The sequence below is a fragment of the Chroicocephalus ridibundus genome, chromosome 7 (assembly GCF_963924245.1).
Source record: "Chroicocephalus ridibundus chromosome 7, bChrRid1.1, whole genome shotgun sequence".
Taxonomy (NCBI): Eukaryota; Metazoa; Chordata; class Aves; order Charadriiformes; family Laridae; genus Chroicocephalus; species Chroicocephalus ridibundus.
In genome coordinates this window covers 37,018,609-37,039,899 of record NC_086290.1, presented here as the reverse complement: position 1 = coordinate 37,039,899, position 21,291 = coordinate 37,018,609, and the positions used below count along the sequence as shown (strand labels likewise).

Below are 21,291 nucleotides of genomic sequence, written 5' to 3'. Positions count from 1 at the left end.
CAATTAGCATCAGAGATAAGGGAAAACATGCTTAATCCAGGAGTTCATAGTTTTGACTAGACTATGTTGTTACTTGGCTATCTTAGTTCTTATAGACCTGGCTGATACGGTGTTCAGTACTTATTTCTGTGAGTATGCTGGAAGAATATTTGCTGCTAATACTGAACCGTACAAGGTGGCACAAGATACCTTAATCTTAAGGGCAGCATTGCCCTACAAGCAGCCCAGCCTTTAGGTGGCTTTTCTGGATGGCACAATAGTAGTCTGAGGAATGAACAAAACGGATTCACCTGACAAGGTATAAAGTAGTCCCTGAGGGATGCTTCTCGTTAGATACGGGTTTAATTTGCTGTGACGTGCACATGAGACAAAGCACTTTTAAACGTGAAATGAAATCAAAATTGTACTTCAGCTTCCTGGTTGCTGATCATTGGTAAGGCTGGTGAAGCTGCAGTTCTGTTGGTCATTTTAAGGAAGTGGGCAGTTAGGTATTGATGTAAACAATCCTTACAGCTGGTTCAGTAACTGTTTTCTCACAGGCCGCCTGTCGCGCGTCGGGCTCTAAGGCTCAGTTGTTTGACATGAATATGCCAGGTAGAGAACGCTACCCCATTCCAGTGATGGAATTTGATGGTAAGAGGTAAGGAACGTGCACAGTAATACAGATACTATAGTGTAGTCTTTAAAATAATACAAGTCCTTTCTGATGTGAGATTGGCATTTACTTAACTGAAACTGCTGAGTATACTGTGAAGGTTTGAGAGGAATAAACGTTTTTGTAGCTTAATAAAATATATTTTCATTCCAGTTTGATTTATTTTTTTAACAGATTAAATGATACTATCAAACACTAGTTAAAATTCTGTACCTATAGTACAGTTGCTGGCAACATCCAGGGTTGGTGGCCAAATATTGTGTGACTATTTTGCATAATGCAGTTACTTTTTCTGGAAATAAGGAAACAAAAGTTCTGCAGAAACAAATGAAAAGCATCATCGTTCATCAAAATAAGAACCTGGTTTTTTCCATGCTTTAAATTCAAGCGTGTGAAAATATCCTTACAAAAGCACTATAAAACTAAGGTTTACATTGTAAACAAGCAGAGATTGTGGTTGGAGGGTTTTTTCTTCCCTTACTTGAGCACTGTAAAATGTCCTATAGGAGGCATTGTATTATTGTGATTGTATTATTTCATGTAAGAAAACTACTTATCTTGGTATAGATATATTAAATTCCAAGTAAATGTTTTCAATTGTACTAAATACTCTCAAACTTATTCAAACATAGCTTACGAAGAGAGAATTTCAAGATTAAATTATTTTTAGATTTAAAATCTTACCAATTGTTTGACTGTTACGGTTACTGAATATACTTGAAAAGCACAATGACTCCTGAAGTGATATAAAATGATTACATTTTGGGGGTTTTAATAATATCCAGGAGGTTAACAAGCAATGAGGGCAAGGTATATGTACCTCGTATGTTATAGCAGTGTAGGGCTGCAAGGGATCTCCAGAGGTCATCTAGTTTACAGCCTTTTTCTAAGTGAAGAATAAAATACTTGCAGAGCATTCGAAGTTATTTTAATACATAACATGCAGTGACTGAGGAATCCATTTCAATAGGAAACATGCTCCATTACTTCCTTAACGAAGAAGGAAGCTTCCTTAAAACAGAAAGCTTTTCTTTTTTTTTTTTTTAATCCTTTCCTGCAAATGAAGCTAAATACTTTAATCCTTCCTGCAATGAAGAACAAGTGAACACTGGTTTCATAACACATCTTAGTAGACTGAGAGTTCTTTGGTGCATCACCTTTGTCGTTGCAGTCAGCGGCTCACTACAGCAAAAATTCCCAAACCTGTATTTCCTGTCTCCTATGTGTTATTCCTATAACAAAGGCCAAACACATGCCTTAACTACATTGTTGATTCATAATAGATTTGATTCCATTACCGTTCTACAAATCTGCCTCGTTATTCCTAGCTGGTATTTTGTATTTGCTTGTCTTTAAGTGTACTAGAGTCCTGAATTTTATTTTGTTGATTTTTTTTTTTAAACCAAAGATCATCATATTTCTAAGTAGGTTTTCAGAAGGGTTAGCAGCTGCTTTCAAAAGGGTATAAGCTGCCATTTCAGCGCTTCCTTTTGTGCTTTCAATTTTCAGGCACAAATTAAAAAAAAAAATAACGCACAGAATGCGACATTGAAGCAAACCTTTCGAGACCTTGTGTGCTCTATAATCACAGGTCATCAAAACGCCATCAATAACGACTCACTGAGCACAGACTTTCAACCGTGTAATCTGTTTTACTGAGATAGGCCAGGAAATTGTCATAAAAGCATTTCTAATTCCTTGTTACAAGACATGTCCACTTAAATATTACAAAAGATCTTTCATATAATTACATGGGGCATCGTTCATGTGTACTTGTTTTGGAAGAACTTTAAGTATTTTTTTAATAAAAAAAATAATCATTTTTGCTGTGTTCTCTCTTAAACACTTAATTGAGATGAGATAAACATAATAGTGATCAGGTCACTGTATCTGGATTTTATTAGTGTTTATCGTATCAGAAAACCCAGCTATTTAGGGATTTCTCCCTCGTTGTTCAGAAAATTTGGAAAGAGGGAGCGACTTTCGAGCAGTTAAGACTGACTGGCTTGTTGATCCCAAGGAAGGTACGACCAGCACTAAAACCTGGGATAACTGAGAGATTAGAGGTAATGCGGGGGAGGAAAAAGGTTTTGCTTGCTGTTTGTTTCACAAATTCCAGTCTTTCATGTATGTTGAAATCAGTGAGCCAGACGTATAAACATACTGCTGGATGTGGCCTATGAAATGTGGTAGTGAAATTTATTAAATGAGGTATTATTTTACCAAGAAGATAAACTACTTAACGATACAGATAAATTACCAAAAGATAAAATTAACTTGTAGTTGAAATCCCATGAAAATCAGACTCCAGAAACAAAATGTAAATACTATGGCTTGTTCCAGTGGTTTGCACTCAATGAGGGATCTTAACCTTCCAAAAATTCAGTACTGGAGAAAAAAATAACGCGTGTACCTTGTAAATGTGTTACATCTTGTCTTCAAGTTAAAAAAGAATTAATTAAAATATTTTAGAAAAACAGGCAACTTGTTTGTCTAACTGTCCCGCAAATCCCAATTACTTATTTGTATTTAAATGGAAGCAATTTTAAACTTACGCATTACAAATTAGAAAACTCTTATTGAAGAGATGCTTAATACTTGAAGTATTTATTCCAGTGAATACCATTGTAATGAATAATACTGTAAAAGTGTATTATACTTATTATCAAAAGGCAAGGTCAAATAACCCATTATCCACATCAAAACTCAGAACTTGCATCTCATTTACACTGTGATTAGCTTTACTGAGCTGTTTATAAAAAAAGGAGAAAATTAAGGGCACTAGCCCTAGGCCCCAACATTTTAATTTTGTATAATAGGCTTCTCACCCCAGCAGCAGCAAATTAGGCACTGTTGAAATTCAGTTGTACTGGCACAGCTAACACATTGAGATCATCTTGAAAATCTGTGCTCTCTTGTGTTCACTTTCTGTAACTTTTCAATCATGGAAAGTATTCATTTTTTTTTTCAACACGTACTGTCAATTAAAACCTTATATTGTTGAATTATAATATGGTATACATTATAAATAGGTAAACACCTTATTATAAGTTACAAAGTATAAACACTGAAAATGTTTTCATTTGCCTAAGTTCACTAGACAAATTAGTTTGTTTATCAGAAAGTGCACTTTTAATTTTTTTTTTTTTAATTAATACTTAGAACTCAGACATTTGTGGAGCGGTAACTGGAATCATTTTGGTGACAGCACACAGCATTGATTTCTCTGACAGGTGATCTTCAACACTTGTAAACCAACTACTGTCAGTAAATGTAACAGCACTGAAACGGTTTTTATTTAACAATTTATAGTTACATTTACTTTATTTTATTTTTTAAGATGCCAACCATTGTATCTTCTTTTTTAGTTTTGGCACTTTGATGGAGTCTTCTTCAACTCTTTTTGAAATATCAATTCCAAGGGGAGCTCTAGAAAATAATAAAATTATGTATGTGTTAAAAATAACTAATATTATTTCCAAATCACACAGATGTGCAGATTCACAGACCTTCTTTTTTTTTTTTTTTTTTTTCACTTTTGCAGATTCCCTGCACTGTTAAACTCTGTGACCGTGAAAATGGTCCATCTGAAGCCATACCTAGAAACCTCTTTACACTGAGGAAACGTTGGCATTTGTAGTCATTCCAAATTCAGGAAACACAGTTGTGATTTCAAAGCCTTCATTTGGGGACATTTTTTTATTTGAATTGTGATTTTAGTTGATAATTCATTTTACGTCTCACTGATGAATGCAAGACATACTAGAGATTCACAGGTATCTCTGGGGTATCTTAAAGAATGTATAGTCTACAGCTAATAAAACTTAGTATTTTATTCAATGAGATTGATTATTCAATGAGATACATAAAACAAGTTATTTTTGAAGAAAAGTATTTTATCATTTTTCATGTGACAATTATAAAACAATTTTTTTTTTGTCCTGGGACCTTCCGAGTCTGTTTTCCTGGAAATATAAAGGGGAAAACCCTAAAAAAAAATTCAAGTTTAAGACCAGCTGGTACTTTTGAAATGCTAGAATTCTGTTTGGCCTTAAGCCTAGATTAACTTAAATCTATAGAACAAGTCATTAACAAAATCAGTATTATCAGTAAAAAAAACCCCAGTATTATCCGGTGTTATATGTCAAATTCTTTTTTTGACTTGATTGCTCATTACGAATAGACAGTTTGACCTGGAGCATTTTGATTTATGTCTACAGTGAATGAGTAGCCAGGGGGAGCATATTACAGCTTAACTTGCTCCAGTTTTCCCATACCACAACGGTAATAGGGAAGCACATAGAACTGTTACGATGTATGCTAATTTAAGTTTCTGAGATAAAACAAATGTAAATGCCAGACACGATCATTTGTATTTCACAACTACATTGAAAAGGACGTGCTGGTAAATTTTAAAGCCTATATGCACTGCAAAGGCAATCCTCATCAGCTTCTGCTCCTCTTTCCAGTCTACACCCCCTCCCGCTTTCATTGGCCATAGCGAGTAAGTGAAGAAACAGACTGTGAATTAATTGAGGCACTTACTTTGGTTCATAGCGGATGCCGTCAGTACTATGCAAAACACCAAGTCCTGCACGTAACCTTTCAATGCCATTCCTAAGCGAGAAAGCAAGGATGTGAAAACGTACGTCGTAACTACGTGAACATGCGTGTGTGGTTCAGTCACCATACGCAGTTGTTCTTGACTCTGATGCCAGCTTTTAAAGAACATTATAGAATGTTCTTTAAAACATTCTATTCTAAAGAACATTATAGAATGTTCTCATATAGACCTCATGGCCCTCTACAACTACCTGAAAGGAGGCTGTAGAGAGGTGGGGGTTGGCCTCTTCTCCCAGGTGAATAATGACAGGACCAGAGGAAATGGCCTGAAGTTGTGGCAGGGGAGGTTTACATTAGATATTAGGAAGAATTACTTTACTGAAAGAGTGGTCAGGCACTGGACCAGCCTGCCCAGGGAGGTGGCTGAGTCACCATCCTTAGAGGCATTTAAGAAACCTCTAGATTTGGTACTTCAGGGCATGCTCTGAAGGGCAAAGATTGTAGGTTGTTGGGGTTTTTTGTTTTTGTTTGGTTGTTTTTTGGTGTTTTTTTTTGTGTGTGTGTGTGTGTGTGTGTATGGTTGGACTCGATGATCTCAAAGGTCCTTTTCCAACCATGAAGATTCTATGATTCTATGAACACACGCAAAGAGAAACAACTCTTACCATGCAATCATAACACCATTGTCGGTGCACAGTCTTGGAGGAGGACACAGTAAAGCAAAATCATTTGCATCTGCCAAAGTCTGTAGACCTTTTCGGATATACTGATTGCTTGCAACTCCTCCTGATACAACCTAACAGCAGTTTCACAAAGGAAAAAGGCATTAACTTAAAAGTACTGATGGGTCACACGCAGCTAACATCCTATTTAAAGAAAGGTTATCAGATGAAGTTCTGAAGACAGCAATAAATAATGCATTTGAAGATTAAAACATATCTTTGAAGATAAAAACATATCAGAAAATAGTATGATAAGTGAGTTTATTATGCTAAAAGAGATTCCTGAATAAAAGCATGTTATAACCAGAACAGCTGTCAAGTATTGGGGAGCACTAAATCAAATTATGTGGCCTAAACTGTCACGGAAGGTCAGATTAGATGGCAAGAAAATCTCTTTCTCGCTTAAAGCCAAACTATGAAAGACTTTATTGTAAATATTTATATAACTATTACTTTAATCCTGGTATTTTCACAATGTAATACATACTGACATCTTCAGCTGTCAGGGAGAAAGTATAACAAGTCATCCGCATCTTCCAATAACGTTACACAGCCAAATACAAAAAGGAGAAAAAAAAAAATGTATACCCACCAAAGTTGCATTTTTTGATGATAATATGCTATTTTTTATGCAGAACAGCATGGCTCGATATGTCCGCTGGATAATATGAGCGGCCACTGCATGCTGGGCAGCAGCTGCAATATCCTTAACACAGGATAGGACCTCGCCTTCTTGAATACCTATAAAAATGTACGATCAAATGGGTTTTCCTGGGTACAGATCATGAAAAACATGGTCTGCATCTGACTTCGTTTAAAAATACCTTCTTCTTTTTCTTTTTGTATAATGACTTTATTGACAAGGTTCTGAAGTCCAGAAAAAGAAAAGTCACAGTTACGGTATTGTTGCATGGGAAGTCTGAACACGTGCTGCTGCCGGTTTCCAGTTCGAGCCAAGTGCTCTATCGCCTTCCCCCCGGCCATGCTGCGGCACTCCGGGTGCTTTCTTAAAGAGAGTCTCCTTGCCACCTAAGGAGATAATAAACAACGGATTCAGCACAGAGAGCTAAATTAATTCCTCCCGCAACTCCATCACTGTATTGGCGTCCGTGGAGTAAAATTAGACACCACAAAATCCACTCCAACGTGAAATTACAAATGGGGCACAACAAGGACAAGACATCGACCAGTTGGATTCCCCTCCCCCCCGGAGCAATTCTAGAACAATTTGGGCAAACATGAGGATCAACAAATTTTGCAGGAAACACTACTCACCCAATTTTTATGCTATAGGAAACACACGGACAGCCTTTCTGTTATTACCAGATTAACAGGAACAAAGTCGGTTTCAACAATTCCCTTTCTGACTCCACTCGCTCTTCCACTTTTTTAATTAATACGCACAAATACTGTTCAAAAACTCTAAGAACAAAACTGCAAGTTTCGTAAAAACTTTTTTTTGGTAAAAACTGATTTTACAGATTTTCCTCAGTGACCCACAAAGATTCTGAAAGCCAAAACAGGCTTTTGAAACTGTTTTTGAAAAAAATGCTAAGAAATATTAAGAAATAATAACAGAAATATTAAGAAGTATTTTTAATACGTATTGTTTTAAACATTTAAAATATCACAGTCTTCTCAAACTTGTTTGTATAATGGGTGTCAATGAAAATTCCAACACCAGTTTTGGTTATGTTGTCTATTTGCTAAAAATATTATTAATTTACATATTTACAACTGATGCTATGCACAGATTTTTAACAGCCTCTCGTGCCTTATATCTATGGTATTTCAAAATAGGAAAAAAAAAAGTTAAGTAAAGCTCACATTGCACTGTATTACTGCCCTCAGGCTGATGATAATACTACCGCTGTGTAGGATAACTGCAATAAAAAGAAAAAAAAAGCCTAGATTTGCTTATGTAAGGAAATATTACCTTATCCAGCATGTCACCCGGCGCTATGTCTATGGACTGCCCAAGCAGAAGGAAATCTGAGACTCCCTGTGCTACTGCCAAGAGGCAGTGGCCTCCAGAGAGTAACAGAACTAAGAAGGGAAAGTCCAGGCGATGGGTCAGTCTGACGGTGAGCGCGTGAGCCTCCATGTGATGGACGGGTATGAAGGGCTTCTGGTACCTGCTCACCAGGTTCAGGCTGTGCTGCAGCCCCACTTCAAGGCTTAGGGCAAGTCCTGGTTTTACTGTCGTTGCGATAGCTGCGAGTTCAGGTACAGAAACCCCACTGACACTAAGCGCTTCTTTCACCACGCGCTCGATGTTTTCTCTGTGAAGTTGCTGTGCCACCACAGGAATTATTCCACCTGCTCTAGGAAAAAAAAGCAACAAAGAATCACAATACATTTGCATTTCACAACAGATAGAATGGTATAAAAATAGATTCCAAACACCTCTTAAACCTTGCCACAACCCGGCTGTTTCTTTAGTACGTTCTCAAATGCCTTGTTTAGCGTAAAGAGCATCAATGCCCTGAAGAGAGCGCAATTATTGCTGGGAGGTCAGAAAAGGATCTAACTTGCCCTTTTTTGGTACGCATAACTCTTAAACGTATCTCAATGATGTTCCCAAATAATGTCTGTAACTTATCACTTGTCAGTTCACGCACTTAGCCAACAATGCCTATATTTGATTAATTTTCCCATAAAAAATTTGAGACATTTAGTGGTTTTAAAATAATGAATTCATCTTTAATTCAAGCTAGATAAGTAATCTGTCTCATTTTGAAAGAAAATACTGGAGGAAACTTGTCAAACGCACAGCTTTTCTTTCCTCATACTTAATAATATCTCAAGCAGATGTGGTACGGCCCAAGAGCCGGGTCTTTACACCTCCCCACTTCTCAGTGAGTTTTCTGGAGGAGAGAAGACTTTTATATGGATGATATTACAAGGAAGAAAAACAGTAAAATCATTATTAAGGCAAAAGCCCTGAGAAAAGAATACCCTTACTGTAAATGGACTTCCTTCTGACAGTGCAGCGCTTCTCCCAGAACGTTGCCAGCGTCGTCCACCACAGCAGCACCGGTGTCATCGCAGCTGGTCTCTATGCCCAGAACCAGCTTCCGAAGATGCTGTTTTCCAGCGCGCGCAGAGCTGCTTCTCAGCCACACAGCTCGGCCGCGCTTAACCCATGGCAGAAGGCTTTTGGCAACGCTGTTCATTGCTAAAAACCTATGTGGCGGTTACGCCTAGAAACGAACTGTACGGTTTATTATTACTGGAGGGTCTCTAAGCAGGTGCTGTGGTTTGATGTTCTGAAGAGGCGGTGTTGCTTTTAAAGTTATGGATGACCACACATGATTTTTAAGACCGTAACAACAAAAAAATAATAATAATTTAAGAGTTGGGAGCTAATGTCTTTGTTTTACCTTAATCGTGCCTCAAGAGAGCCCTTCACCTGCGGTCCCGGGGGAGGGGCACAAGCCACAAGCGAGCGGCCCCCGAGCAGCGGCCCCGGCCCGGGCCCGGGCCCGGCCCCACCGCGGCGCCTCCGGGGCCGCTTCTCGCCGGCCGCAGCCGCGCTTGTCACGGCGCAGTGGCGCTGCGCCCCGCCATCGCGATATCCCGCCCCCTCACGCCCCTCGACCTCCCCTTTTTCCGAGCGGCCCGTTTCCGCCAGCCGCGGCCCGGCCCACCGGAGGCACCGCGCCGCGAACCGCCTCCCGCCGCGTCACGGGGCGTCACCCCGGGGCCGGCCGCACCCGCGGGGGAACCTCAGGCGGCCGCGGGCGAGTCATTGGCCTTCCGCAGGTGCCGAGCCGCGCCCTTCCCCGCGTCCGTCCCTTCGCTCCACTCGTCCACAAAACAGTGGCCTTTCAAGGGGCTGCCATAGCCTCGTGAGGGTCGTTATTTTAAAAAATGAGCCCGTTATCACCTCCCGTGCAAATAACACAAGGAATTAATTCTAATTGCTAAAATTCATAACTTACTACCGTGTGTTCTTTTTCCTTTTAAACAGCGTCTTTATCAGTAAAGAGCCAGAAAATTCGCTTAACAAGAAAATAAGTGTGCCACTGTAGGTGTTTCGGGTTTTTTTTTCCCCCCTTTATTTTTTTTTCCAGCTCACTGTCTGTCACTGCAACCAAAATGGCAATCAAGTCTTAAATGGAGTCTTCTGTTAAATCTGGGCCGGTTTTGGCTGGCAGACGTATGGTAGACTTCAAAATTCATCCTTTTTCCAAGATGGAGAAGTGCACGCTCAGAGCTCTAGATGCACCTTCACTCTAGTTCCAGGTGATTATATACAAGATTACTCTGTACTACATGGTACCCTTCAAACACAGCATTCCTCCACGTTCCCAAGACATGCAAATTATCTACACCTTTTTCTGCATACAATTAGTCCACATGATTTGCCTATTCACTTACTTCTCATTCAGCTTCTGTTCTAACTTATGACCTGAATAGTTTCTCTTATGTGTTCTGACATCGTTGCTCTACAATGGAGCTGCTTCTCCTACAACAGCAGGTGCTTTCCCTCACCATTACAGGCCTCTCAACTACTAAAAAATGGCCCATCAGTCAACTATCAGAGAAAACAGTCAAAAATCCACACCTTAAAAGAAATTTCACTTTTTCGGGATGTGCCATTTACACATAGAAAAGTCAGCATCCCGGTACGCAAAATGAAATAAACACCACGGCGCAACTTGTAAAAGCACACATAAACGGAGCTGTGAAGTTGATATAGAAATCCCCTGAGCTGACAGTTAAGGATTTTCATGTTTTCGTGACAAAAAAAAATAAAAATCACAAGAACAGATAAGGCAGGAATTACACCATCTGTTTATGCTAGCTGTCACAGTATTTACTGTGAGACAAACTTTTACAATGCAATAACGAGCACAACCACTTACAACCCCTACAGCAGAAAACTACCTACTTTCACTTAATCTACGAATGAGACCTCACCAGTCCTTGGCATTGGGAATCCTGGATTTATATGTAAAGTCACCATTTGCATTATGGTTGACCGGGTATTTGTGAAACATCTCTCTCCATTTCAACTGTCACTCACACCTTCCTCAAGTCACTCGCATCAGCCAGGCATATATACAGTCTCAGCGGGGATTAGGCTTTAGAGCTGGGCCTGCCCAGTTCTTCATGGAAATCTTTCTTCTAGAGGTTTCCGATTCACATTTAAATATTAGAAGGCATCTTCATATAAACTCAACTTTCATCCCAGACAACGCTGCAGCAGGAAGTAGGAATTGCATCTCAGATATAGATGCATCTCTCACTGAATACGACTAGATACGCAGCACAGCAGGCTACTCGTTTTCTTCACCTGGGGAGCACCAGTAGCCACGGCAGGGGGCAGTCAGTGTCAGACCTCCTGCTTAATATTTATTGATGCCAAAGATTCGAACACCATGCAACTGTGGCAGCTTGGGGATAAGCACAGTCAGGAGAGAGGTTGTGTTGAGGATAAAGTGTGTTGTATCGTACTTTGTGTAGAAACTCGCCAGGAAGTACCTGCGGGGGAAAAGAGAGCAAGCTTAGCTGATAACACTCTTGTCTAAAACATGAACAAACAAAGCACGGTTGGAAAAGGTGCTTTAGTAACCAGTCATAGTGTTCCGATTAACAACCGACCTATTCCTGTATCAAATATCTCACCCGAGGTTCTAGAAATGGACTGTCTCTTCTTCCCGTACTTCTCAAGGTGCTAAAAAGCAACTCTCAGCTGGTATTTTCCTCAAGAATTTCTCCCTGCCCCTCTAGTTGGAGTCTCTGACTTCTACAGCTACAAGCCTGATTTCTGATACAGGTTTTAAACAGCGTAACATCTGTTACCAAAATACTCACAGTTCTGCTACCCTAGCAAGCTCAAGTGACAACGCATTTGACATTTTTCAGTGCAAAAATAATTTACACCGAGCACATCTGTGATTGGCGTGATCTTAAAATGCTTCCCACCTGGCAGATGTTTCCAGCACGTTTTTCTTTTAAGCTAGTCCACAACCTGTTCAACTGGAAGAATATAGAAATATGCCTCAGAAAATCCAATTCACTACCAGGTTCTTTACACTCTGAGCCGCTAATTTCATCTCATTCTTCGCAAAAACTAGTCACAGAAACAAGGCTATCAGACTCGGGGGTTGTGGGTTTTTCCCCCAGCAAAAGGGAGATGTTTACTCAGCTGCTGATGCATTCATTATTAGTGCATGAAGAGAAATACACAAGTGTTACACACAATTTCCACTGGAACGTGGGAAGCTATCTTCGAATGAAGAGAAGGTTTTTTTGAGGAGTAATATATATATTTTCAGTGTCTACCCTTTGTGAACAATTTTGTAAACACAATGCATTTTCTTCCCTTCCCCTTGATCCTGCCACGCAAGTGGACAACTTCCTTGAGTGGAGACGGAAAGACTTTTTAGAATTGGATATTAAATACGTATCTGATTTTCTTCAGTTATGCAACCATACTTTTGCCAACAGAGACAGGCGGCGTAGAATTTCTAACCTCTTTACATAACTAGTGTAAACAGAAGATAATCACTGCAAAGCAAAACTGACATACAAAATCCTGGACCCCATTCGGTGAGGACTGCCGCTTTCCCTGTAACTCACAAGTTGCAAAATGGTTAATAAATGCCGCCATGTGCATGCGCTAAAGGCACTTAGTTTCGATTTTCAATATTTATGACTTCACAACCTCTTAAGGAACTTCAAGAGTTAACAGTAAGTTTTCCTCATAACGTTTCTGGTTTTTAAAACCTGCCCCATTAATAACTGTTTACGAACTTCGACTTCAGTATGTGAACTGCAGTGTCGAAAGCTGCAGGAAGAAAGACTGTTGATTATATGGCCTGTAAGTATGTACTCCTTATCTCTCTGATGTAAGAACAAATAAGCAAGGAAAAAAACAAACAAACAAAAAAAAGCGAGAGAAAATTCTTTTAGAATGTAAATTGCAACTCATTTTGTTGCTGCTTTTGAAATCATGAGTTTATGATTCAGTTAATCCATAATACAGTTTTGAACTCACAGAATTATAGGAGAGATTGTGAAGAATTTTCTTGAAGATGTAAATTGTACTCCATAATCCAGTTGTTCCCAGTGTGTTAGTAGCCTAGCTTTCCCCTGATCAGGTGTTTCAAAAGGAGTTCCCTTTACTGCATGCAAAAACACATACATTCCCTGGGGAAAATAAAAAGTAAATACAGTGGCACTTTTAGCTGTATTTTTTTTATAATTGTTACATTGTAAAGGAAAAAAAAAAAAAGAAAAAAAGGGAGAGTAAATGAATTCTCACCCAAATTGCTGCTAGTGTGTAATGACAAATTACAGAAGAGGCAGGAAGAGACAAAAAGTGATTTTTTTTTTGCCCGAGGTTGCGCAGTCAGTGGCAGAGTCAGAATTAAAGCCAAAATCTATGTGACATCCGATCCACTGCCTTGTCTTCTATATTAGATGGCAAAAATTATATGAAATCAACAGAATTTCAACAAGGACTGTAACAAGTTTAGGGCTGCCAATTTATATTACCGCTTTCTGAAAACAGTGTTAAATGAGTTAGGAGGTAGAGTCTGCACAAAGCAAAAAAACTATCTACAAACACTGGCAATATTACAGGAACTTTTGAAAGCTTTCTCAAGCCCCCCACCAGCTTCAAATACTTCGAAGCTGACTACCAGCAATCTGTTGAATGCCATCTGTCCCTCTCTTTGCTGCTTCTCCTGTTCTTTGCGGTTGTTTCTGCTCGATGGGAGCATGCCATGCCTAGTCTGTTCTGAAAGATCAATCTGGGCCCAGAGGTCAATCAGACAGGGGTGTCCACCCTCTTCCAGTTTTAACGAACATTTGTTTGCTATCGAAGAGAGCATACCGACTCCAAGGATGAGTCTCTACCAGAAAATATGAGAGACTTCCATTTCCTTTATTCCAGGTGTGTTCATTACTTATGCACATACAGAAATTTTTATATAAAGCTTTATATTGAAAAATCACATTTCTTCTGAACTCTTATAAGGGAGTTAAAAGTTGAGCAAATCACTTCACATCGTCTTCCACTTTTTTTTGGAACTGCCCCCTGACTGGAGGCCTATTAACCTAAGAGAATTCATCTGCTTAATTACTTCTTCAACTCATGATGTTTGCAGCCTCTCAGTTTGAATAACTTAACCAAAAAGCACTTTTAGGACAGATACAAATGCTTAATACACATTTTATTTTGCACCGGTACTTGCAAAAAGGACAACCAAAAATGTTTTCAAGGTCAGCTAAGAGTTTTCCATTAGTGGAAATCCAGGATTTTTTTTGTTTGTCAAACTCTTCAAGGATTGGTTTCCAAAAAGGTGCCATTTAGATGCTGAAATATCCAAAAGTGCAGTTTATACTCATTTTCTAGTGATCCACTAGAAAACTACTTGCCAGTGCATGCTCTCATCCCTGTTGTCATTATAGCTACTTGCAATGAATTCGGTAAGGCATTTGGGAAATATTTAGTAATACTTGTCTCTGCCAACATCTTCCAAAGTCAGGCATGTCTGATGCTGTCAAAGATAATGTACAAAATGCTTTAATGATGCTTACAATCCCACTATTCGTTTTAAACCTATCTACAAAAATAAAAAACAATTTTTTTTTTTTTTTTACAGGATTCAAGAGGGTATTATCCAACCTCAGTCTTTAAAGTGAACTATCATTTTCCTAAATAAGGAATAAGCTACCTTTTTGTCAAGACTACTTTGCTGTTAATCTTAGAAAGCTGAGTTAGCAAACTTCAAGTATGATGGAAATTGCTGATTATGGATGTCTTTTCTCTAAGCTTGGCAGGACCAATATCCAAAGCTGCTTTACGTTAAATGATTACAACAAAGTTACAGTACCCTGGGGAGAGGGGGCAGAAAGATTCTTTAAGTCTTCAGCTTCCACATCCTTTTGCATACAAAAGTCACCATGCAAATCACGACCCACTGAATAACAAATTATTTCAGGGCTTGGGTCAAGGTAGTCCAGTTTTTTCCTCACTGTTTTCAAGTAAGATTTTTCTTATGGCACGTACAGTGACAGAATTGTATGCTGAAGTCATTCTGAGCTAAAATTTATCTAGCTTGACCAAAAATCAAAGCGAGAAGAAAAAGAACACAAAAGTTTCTGGCCAAGGAACAGGTAAAGTGCTGAAATTAAACATTTTGGGATACTAACAGATTTGTATAGAAACATTAGTAGATAATATGCAAGAATTAAAAATGTAATATATTTTATGGATTCAGTACAGCTCTCTAATAATATGCAGAACACTGTAAAAGTCGGCTGGCATGATGATTTTATGTTTGCAAAATTCTAGCTTAATTAAATGCCTTTTAAAAGAATACATAAAATATATAAGGAATATTTCACGTCTTTTGTGCTTAAACCCGAAGTGATCATGTGTATCACTCACTCCTCCTCCCCAAAAAAGCCAACTTCTTTAACAGTGGACAAACCAAGCAGAGGTGGCGTTTTGGCTAGGTGTTTTCCTCCTCTCCTGCTACTAAAAATAAATACGTATGAACAACTTTTCAAACTTTGTTACAAGAGAGGGTACTTACCAGGTTGTGAATCACATTTGTTAAAGTCCAGGCGACAGGGACACTAAAGAAAGGAATGCTGAGCAAGACAATGTGCAGCATGCCAACTCCGAGTGCATACGTCAGCCACATTCCACGACTGTTCATCACCCGTGTGTTTGGATTTACCTCGCTGTGGGCAACTCCTACGTTCATTTTTACTCTACAAAACACAACTGTTTGAAGATTGAGACTACTGTTATAGGAAGGCAACTAACATGCGCCATTTTCAAAATTGGGAAGAGGCTGTTTTAAAAGTCTGGAAGGAACATGTAAGTGCATAAGCCAGGATGTACCTCAAGATCTTTCAAGTACGGTTTACAGAGAAGTCAGTACAAAGGGGCTGTTAGGAACTGTTTGCTTAAAAAATGCCCAAACAAATAAAACCCACAAAGCCTGCTACAGAAGGAACATTTTAAAAAAAATAGTAAGCTGTGCTGTTAGAAGCTAAAGTTGCAAACCTGTAAGAAAACAAGCTTTGTAACTTTTGTCCTCTAAATTCCTTTCACCATCCACGACAATATCCCCAGGTCTTTCTCCACTTCCCATATCAGACAATTTTCCCCATTTCCCATTCATGTAACGGCTAACGAAGAATTCTACATATAGCAATTGCCCAGCTACCTACTGCTAGAAAGAACAAATAAGGACTAATTTATGCCTGCCTCTCTTGCAGCAGAGCCCAGATTTCAGATTTTCCTCCTCTCCCCACCTGTTAGTTTTCAGGCAGACATTTCTGTCTTTCAAGTCTGGCTGAAATTAGCCAACGGGTTCAAAAGTTCTCACATTGACAGACATATGCAGAGATAGAACAGTTTCATAACGCTGATTTCTGCAGGAGATTGACAGAACTTACTTGAAGTGACTCACTTGGCCTGTTGTACTAAAATTCACGATAATTAAAAAAACCTCATTGCACGCTGCATATTCACATGATCTGTAAAACTATTTATATTCATTTATGAGTCCGGGATGGAGTTTTTCTGACTTCCTTCTAAGTCAGTCAACAATGGTGTTGTTTAACCAGAATAAATAGTTTGCTTTTGGTAGGAAGCTTGTCTCTGATACTTGCCGAGTGCTGTAAAGCACTGTAACACCTAAGTATTTTGTAATGTTAAGTAAGAGTAGGCTGCAGAATAAAAATAGATGCGATGAACCTGAAACCGAACCGGGGGCAATGCTGATTTTAATCAGTACTTGCCGCGAAGTATTTCAAAAGGTGCATGAGGAGGGAGCACGGTACCCGAGATGCGCGAAGCCAGGTCCTCCCTGCTTCCCTGCCTGCCGCCGCGGGAGGCGGCACGGCAGCTGAGCGAGTACCCAGACCTACATCTTGGCACAGCCTACCGCCTCCTCCTGCCCCTTCCTCACGTTTCTCACTTAATCCGATGGGCACCTTCTCTCCGTTCCCCTGCGCCGCCCCCCCTCGCCGCCGGCAGCCCGGCCGCACCGAAGCGGCGGGACGCTGCGCCCGCCAAGACCCGCCGCAGGTCGCTCCCGCAGCAGCCGTGGCCTCCCCGGGGAGCCACCTCCCTTCCCGGCCGCCCACCCTGCGAGCAGACCCCCTCCCGCCGCCGCTCGCCTCAGGGCCCGGCCCAGCAGCCACCGCCGCCGGGCGCCTCGAGGCCTGCTAGCAAGTACCGGCAGGCGGCCGATAGCGGCAGCCCAGCTCTCCCGCCCATCCTCCGCCTCCCCAGCGCCACCCCACCTTTCCACCGGCCCGGGCGCCGCCGGCCGCGCTGTGGCCACAGCCCCCGAGGAGCAGGAGCGGAGGCGCGGGCTGCCAGCCGCAGGTAGAACCCCGCCGGCCGCCCCGTGGGCAGGGCTGGCGGCCAGGGGAGGGGCCGGGCCGCCCGCACCGCCCACAGCAGCGGCAGCGGCGGGAGCGGGGCGCGGCGGACGCGCAGGTAGCGCAGCCCAGGGGCCTTGCGGGGGGCGGGTGCCCGGGAAGGGCGGCGGAGGGCAGCTGCCTGCCCGCTGTGGGGAACGCTATCGCCGCTGCTGTCTGCCCCGAGGCCCCGGCTGGGGCGGGGACGCTGCTTCCCCTGGGCAGCTGGAGGCACTGCGGCGAGAACCGCTGCCGCCCCGGGGCTGCGCGGGACGGGCCTGGGCCTAGGCCCGGGCCTGCTGGGCCTGGTGCGGTGCGGTGCGGCGCGGCGGCCCCCGAAGCGGTGCCGGAGAGCCAGGCGTGCTGGCCGGGCGGGAGCCGCGTCCCTTGCCATGGTGGCTGCCCTCCCTTGTCTCTCCTCCCCTATTTTTCCCTCCCCTCCCTTGCGCTGTTTTGGCGCGGCGCTCCTCGTGTTTTCCCTGACGAAAAGCAGAAGCGGGAACCGGGGGCCGTTCGTGTGGTTTTAGGTGAACTGAAGGGTGACTGTCCGCAGGTTTTAGCTGCAGCCTTTCTCCCTCTTTTTTTCCTCGGAAAGAGTTTCCTGAGTTGGTGTTTTGGTGGACTCCTAAGAACGGTGGCTGTTGGAGCGGGGTGTGGGTGCTGCTCCAGAAATCCGCGGGGCTGCAGCTATGAAGATTTAGGAGTCTTTGTTCGTGCTTTACCTGATGGCATGCGGTGTTACAGCTGTTTAGAGCCCCCCGTGCTGGGGTGGCTGCCCACTTTCAGAGGGGTGAAAGGACAGTATGGGTGATGGTGCTCTCAGAAAGTCCTTCCCACTGAGCACGGATTATAACACATCCAGTCAGCAAAGAGCTGTAGTACTAATACGGCTTGAGCTGAAATACATATCTCTTCCCTAAAAGTAATTGGGGGCTGGAAATGCATCCATAGGTAGCAGGTACTAGAGATCGCTCCCTCCCTGCAGGAGCCCCCGACCGAGATGTGGCCGTGCGGCCACCCTCTGCCATCCATGGAGCAGCCAGCAGCCCTGTGCAGGGTGGCTTGGGCCCAGGGGAGGGGAGGGCACAGCACCTGCATCAGTCACACCTCACAGAAAATTTGTCTTTGGGATCTGCAACGTTTTTGTTTTAAGACCCTCCCTTGTCTCAGTCAGTGTTTCATCTGGCACTTGTCATTAGTTAATCATGCGGCACTTGACACGGGAGGCCTGTGTAACACATGAATGTGTGAGGAAATAGAATCACAGAATGGTGAAACCTGCCTCTCTGAATGCGTGTACGTGATTAATATTAGCCTGTCTTGAAAAACACGCGTCTTCATGCTCCTTTTCCAGTTTGTTTGGTGGAAAACTGATTTGTCAGATCTTTTTACCACATCTGAAAGGCAAACTCCCTTTGGAATGTAAATAAGTATAAAGAGAAAACCTCTCTGTAGCTGTTCTTAGGAAAGTTTTAATTCTGCTTCCTCTTCAAAACACCGTACCTTTTTTTTTTTCCCAAGTAAGCATGTATGTTCTTTGTCTTTTATGTTTAAAGAGTGGACATCAAGGCAGAGAAGTGTCCTGTAATTGTTCTATCAGCTGCATATACCCTGCAGGATAGTGGCACTCTGGGGTGTTGTCTGCAGCCCCTCGCTGTGTCCTGACAGTGTCAGGAGGAAATCTGGGTTTGCTCCATTCCTCCACGTGTGCTCATATCCTTGGGATGGGTGCTGAGCCTGCCGTCTGTGTTCTCCAGTAGATAGCTTGGACTGAATCGAGCCTGGGAGCCAGGACTGCCGGGATTGTTTGCCTTTCAATGTAAATATCGTTATGTAATGTAACCCGGTAAAGCGTGCTGCTGTGGGGAGAAGAAACCCAAGTCTGAACCATTCTTGAGGTGCAAAGAGCTGTCTAGCAATGCTCTTTCTCCCCCCTTTCTCATATGCCTGAAAAACTGCACTTGAGTTCTTTGTGTCAGGCTACAAGGATCGACAAAGATTTTTCCCCGAGCTTGGTTAATTGTGTCTACTTGGGTACTTAAACAGAAATGCATGCAAAAATTTGCAGATCCACTTACAATCTCTTCATGGTAGAGTGTCTCTATAATGTAGCAGGAGTTTTATAACCCTTTGTAAGTGTTCTCAGTGATTAAAAAAAAAAATTCCGTTGGCTTTTAATGGTGTCTCCATTTTTAAGTGGAAGAGACAGAGACATAGAAATAAACCGACCTGCCTGAGGGCACACAGTAAATCAGATCAGAAAGGCAAGATGATAATTCTGAAGTTGTTTTGTTTTGGTTTTCATTATGGCCGGTAGATCACATCGCCATTGAATAGGACTTTTGCCTCAGCACCACTATGCTTCCTCCCCACTTCTTTACCAACTCCGAAACAGTTACCTTCAGGTCATATTTCTTCCATGAATTTTTAGGTGCCAGGAATCATACACACAACACAGCAGTGCTAAATGCAGAAATTGTAAATGTAGCGGGGAGGGGGGGGAATGATGTAAGGAGTTTGTAAAAACAAACAAACAAAACCAAAAAACCCCAAAGATTCAAAAGTTCTATTATTTTTTTTTTTTGCATCAGTGCTGGAATTAGACCTGCTGCTGGGTAAATACCGTATCTGATGTTTCTGACTAGCACTCTGGATTACTATATGGTCTGTCTACTCTTGTAATTGCAAGATGACGAGCACATGTTACAGTAATTTAGAGGAGATGACCGTGCACATGTGATATAATATACTCCTTTGCTCAGTGTATCTCAGGATTCTTAAGGTTTTTCATTAGAAGTTTAATCTACTTAAAATAATGTTTTCTAGTCTAGACCTGTGTTCTGTTTCTTCCACAGGTCAAACTCCCGTTGACTGCAGAGGAGGCTGGGTCTTACTGTATCTTGAAAATTTTACTCTTTATCTGTAATGTTATGTTTCATCTACATTTAAAAGTTTCTGTAAAATAATTACTTAGAAATGTGTTTTTGTAATGTTCCTTTTACATTCTTTTTCTATTTCTATGCAGCTTCTTTGAATCTTACTCCACTATGAAACAGCTGCCAGCAGAAACTATTCGTCTCCTTTCAAGTTCTCAGGTGATCACATCAGTTGTCAGCGTGGTGAAGGAGCTTATAGAAAATTCCTTGGATGCCAGTGCCACAAATATTGATATTAAACTGGTAAATCCTAGTTCTTTCTTTTACTCTTACAAATAATTGGATGTAAAATAAGATGCAAGAAAAGTTGTTTCACTGCAAATGTTTTTTGGGGTTTTTTAGGTTATCGTGGTTTTGGGAATGGAAGGGTATTAACAGTGTTTATGCATGTATATTTTAACCTCAAATAAAAATGGTCCAAAGTTGGGTTCCCGTAATGTTTTTGAGGCCCCACTGAAACAGTAAGTCATATTTGTGCTCCTGAGTGTATCTTGAGGGGAAAAACTGTCAGCTTCTTTAATACTTCTTTTCCTACTTTACTTTTTCTGGCTAATAACTTGTTTTAAAAGATGTTGAACTTCCCATTTCACTTCTAGACTGGCATGTTTAAGTCTTATTGCAAAATACTGCCAGGAAGGTGAAAATGTAAACAATGGAAGAGGTCATTGATGGCCATGTTAGATGTTTTGGTAATACAAATTATCGCATGGTCCCTAATCAGCATGATGAGTTCTGGCTACTTTAAAATTTTATTTTTATAAGGTGTTAAAAAAAGTTGGCATATTACTCAAGGATAATTTCTGAAAAAAATAAGATATTGTTCATAATAAGAAATTTGTGCTTTTCCCCCCCTAATGGTGTAAAATGGCTAGCTGATCAGCTCCTCTTTCTTTCCTGAGTATTTCTGGTTTTGCAGTATTTTGTCAACAGCTGCATAGCAGCAGTATCTCCTGCTTAGTAGGAGTTACAGTGTGTGTAAATGCATTTGTCCAGAATTGCATCCACTTTTCTT

At 41.3% G+C, this 21,291-nt stretch overlaps 3 protein-coding genes across 6 annotated transcripts in view; 1 reads left to right on the top strand and 2 right to left on the bottom strand.

The window, feature by feature from the left end:
* Positions 1-137: 137 nt before the first annotated feature.
* On the bottom strand, positions 138-9,554 carry OSGEPL1 (O-sialoglycoprotein endopeptidase like 1). 2 transcript variants are annotated; one of them, XM_063341628.1, is made up of 7 exons: positions 8,905-9,554; positions 7,877-8,264; positions 6,765-6,969; positions 6,533-6,681; positions 5,884-6,014; positions 5,201-5,272; positions 138-4,084 (listed from the first exon to the last, which is right to left on the bottom strand). In XM_063341628.1, exons 1-7 carry the CDS (start codon positions 9,114-9,116, stop codon positions 3,991-3,993), a joined length of 1,251 nt encoding a protein of 416 aa, XP_063197698.1. In that variant the 5' UTR covers positions 9,117-9,554; the 3' UTR covers positions 138-3,990. The 2 variants fall into 2 exon arrangements, with proteins under 2 accessions (XP_063197698.1, XP_063197699.1); XM_063341629.1 differs by having other exon boundaries at positions 7,877-8,259.
* A 420-nt stretch (positions 9,555-9,974) lies between these two features.
* Positions 9,975-17,354, bottom strand: ORMDL1 (ORMDL sphingolipid biosynthesis regulator 1). Of its 2 annotated transcripts, none has more exons than XM_063341631.1 (4): positions 17,224-17,354; positions 15,498-15,691; positions 12,950-13,101; positions 9,975-11,430 (listed from the first exon to the last, which is right to left on the bottom strand). In XM_063341631.1, the coding sequence occupies exons 2-4, from the start codon at positions 15,669-15,671 to the stop codon at positions 11,295-11,297; spliced, it is 462 nt and encodes a 153-aa protein (XP_063197701.1). In that variant the 5' UTR covers positions 15,672-15,691; positions 17,224-17,354; the 3' UTR covers positions 9,975-11,294. The 2 variants fall into 2 exon arrangements, with proteins under 2 accessions (XP_063197701.1, XP_063197702.1); XM_063341632.1 differs by having other exon boundaries at positions 15,498-15,678; positions 17,224-17,349.
* Positions 16,070-21,291, top strand: part of PMS1 (PMS1 homolog 1, mismatch repair system component) — a 49,951-nt gene continuing 44,729 nt past the window's right edge. Inside the window, exons 1-2 of one of the 2 annotated variants that reach the window (XM_063341624.1) lie at positions 16,070-17,308; positions 20,369-20,522. In XM_063341624.1, coding sequence (XP_063197694.1) covers positions 16,764-17,308; positions 20,369-20,522 — 699 coding nt within the window. In that variant the 5' untranslated portion in view covers positions 16,070-16,763. Of the gene's footprint in view, positions 17,423-20,368; positions 20,523-21,291 lie in introns of both variants that reach the window. The other variant, XM_063341625.1, reaches the window with a different exon arrangement.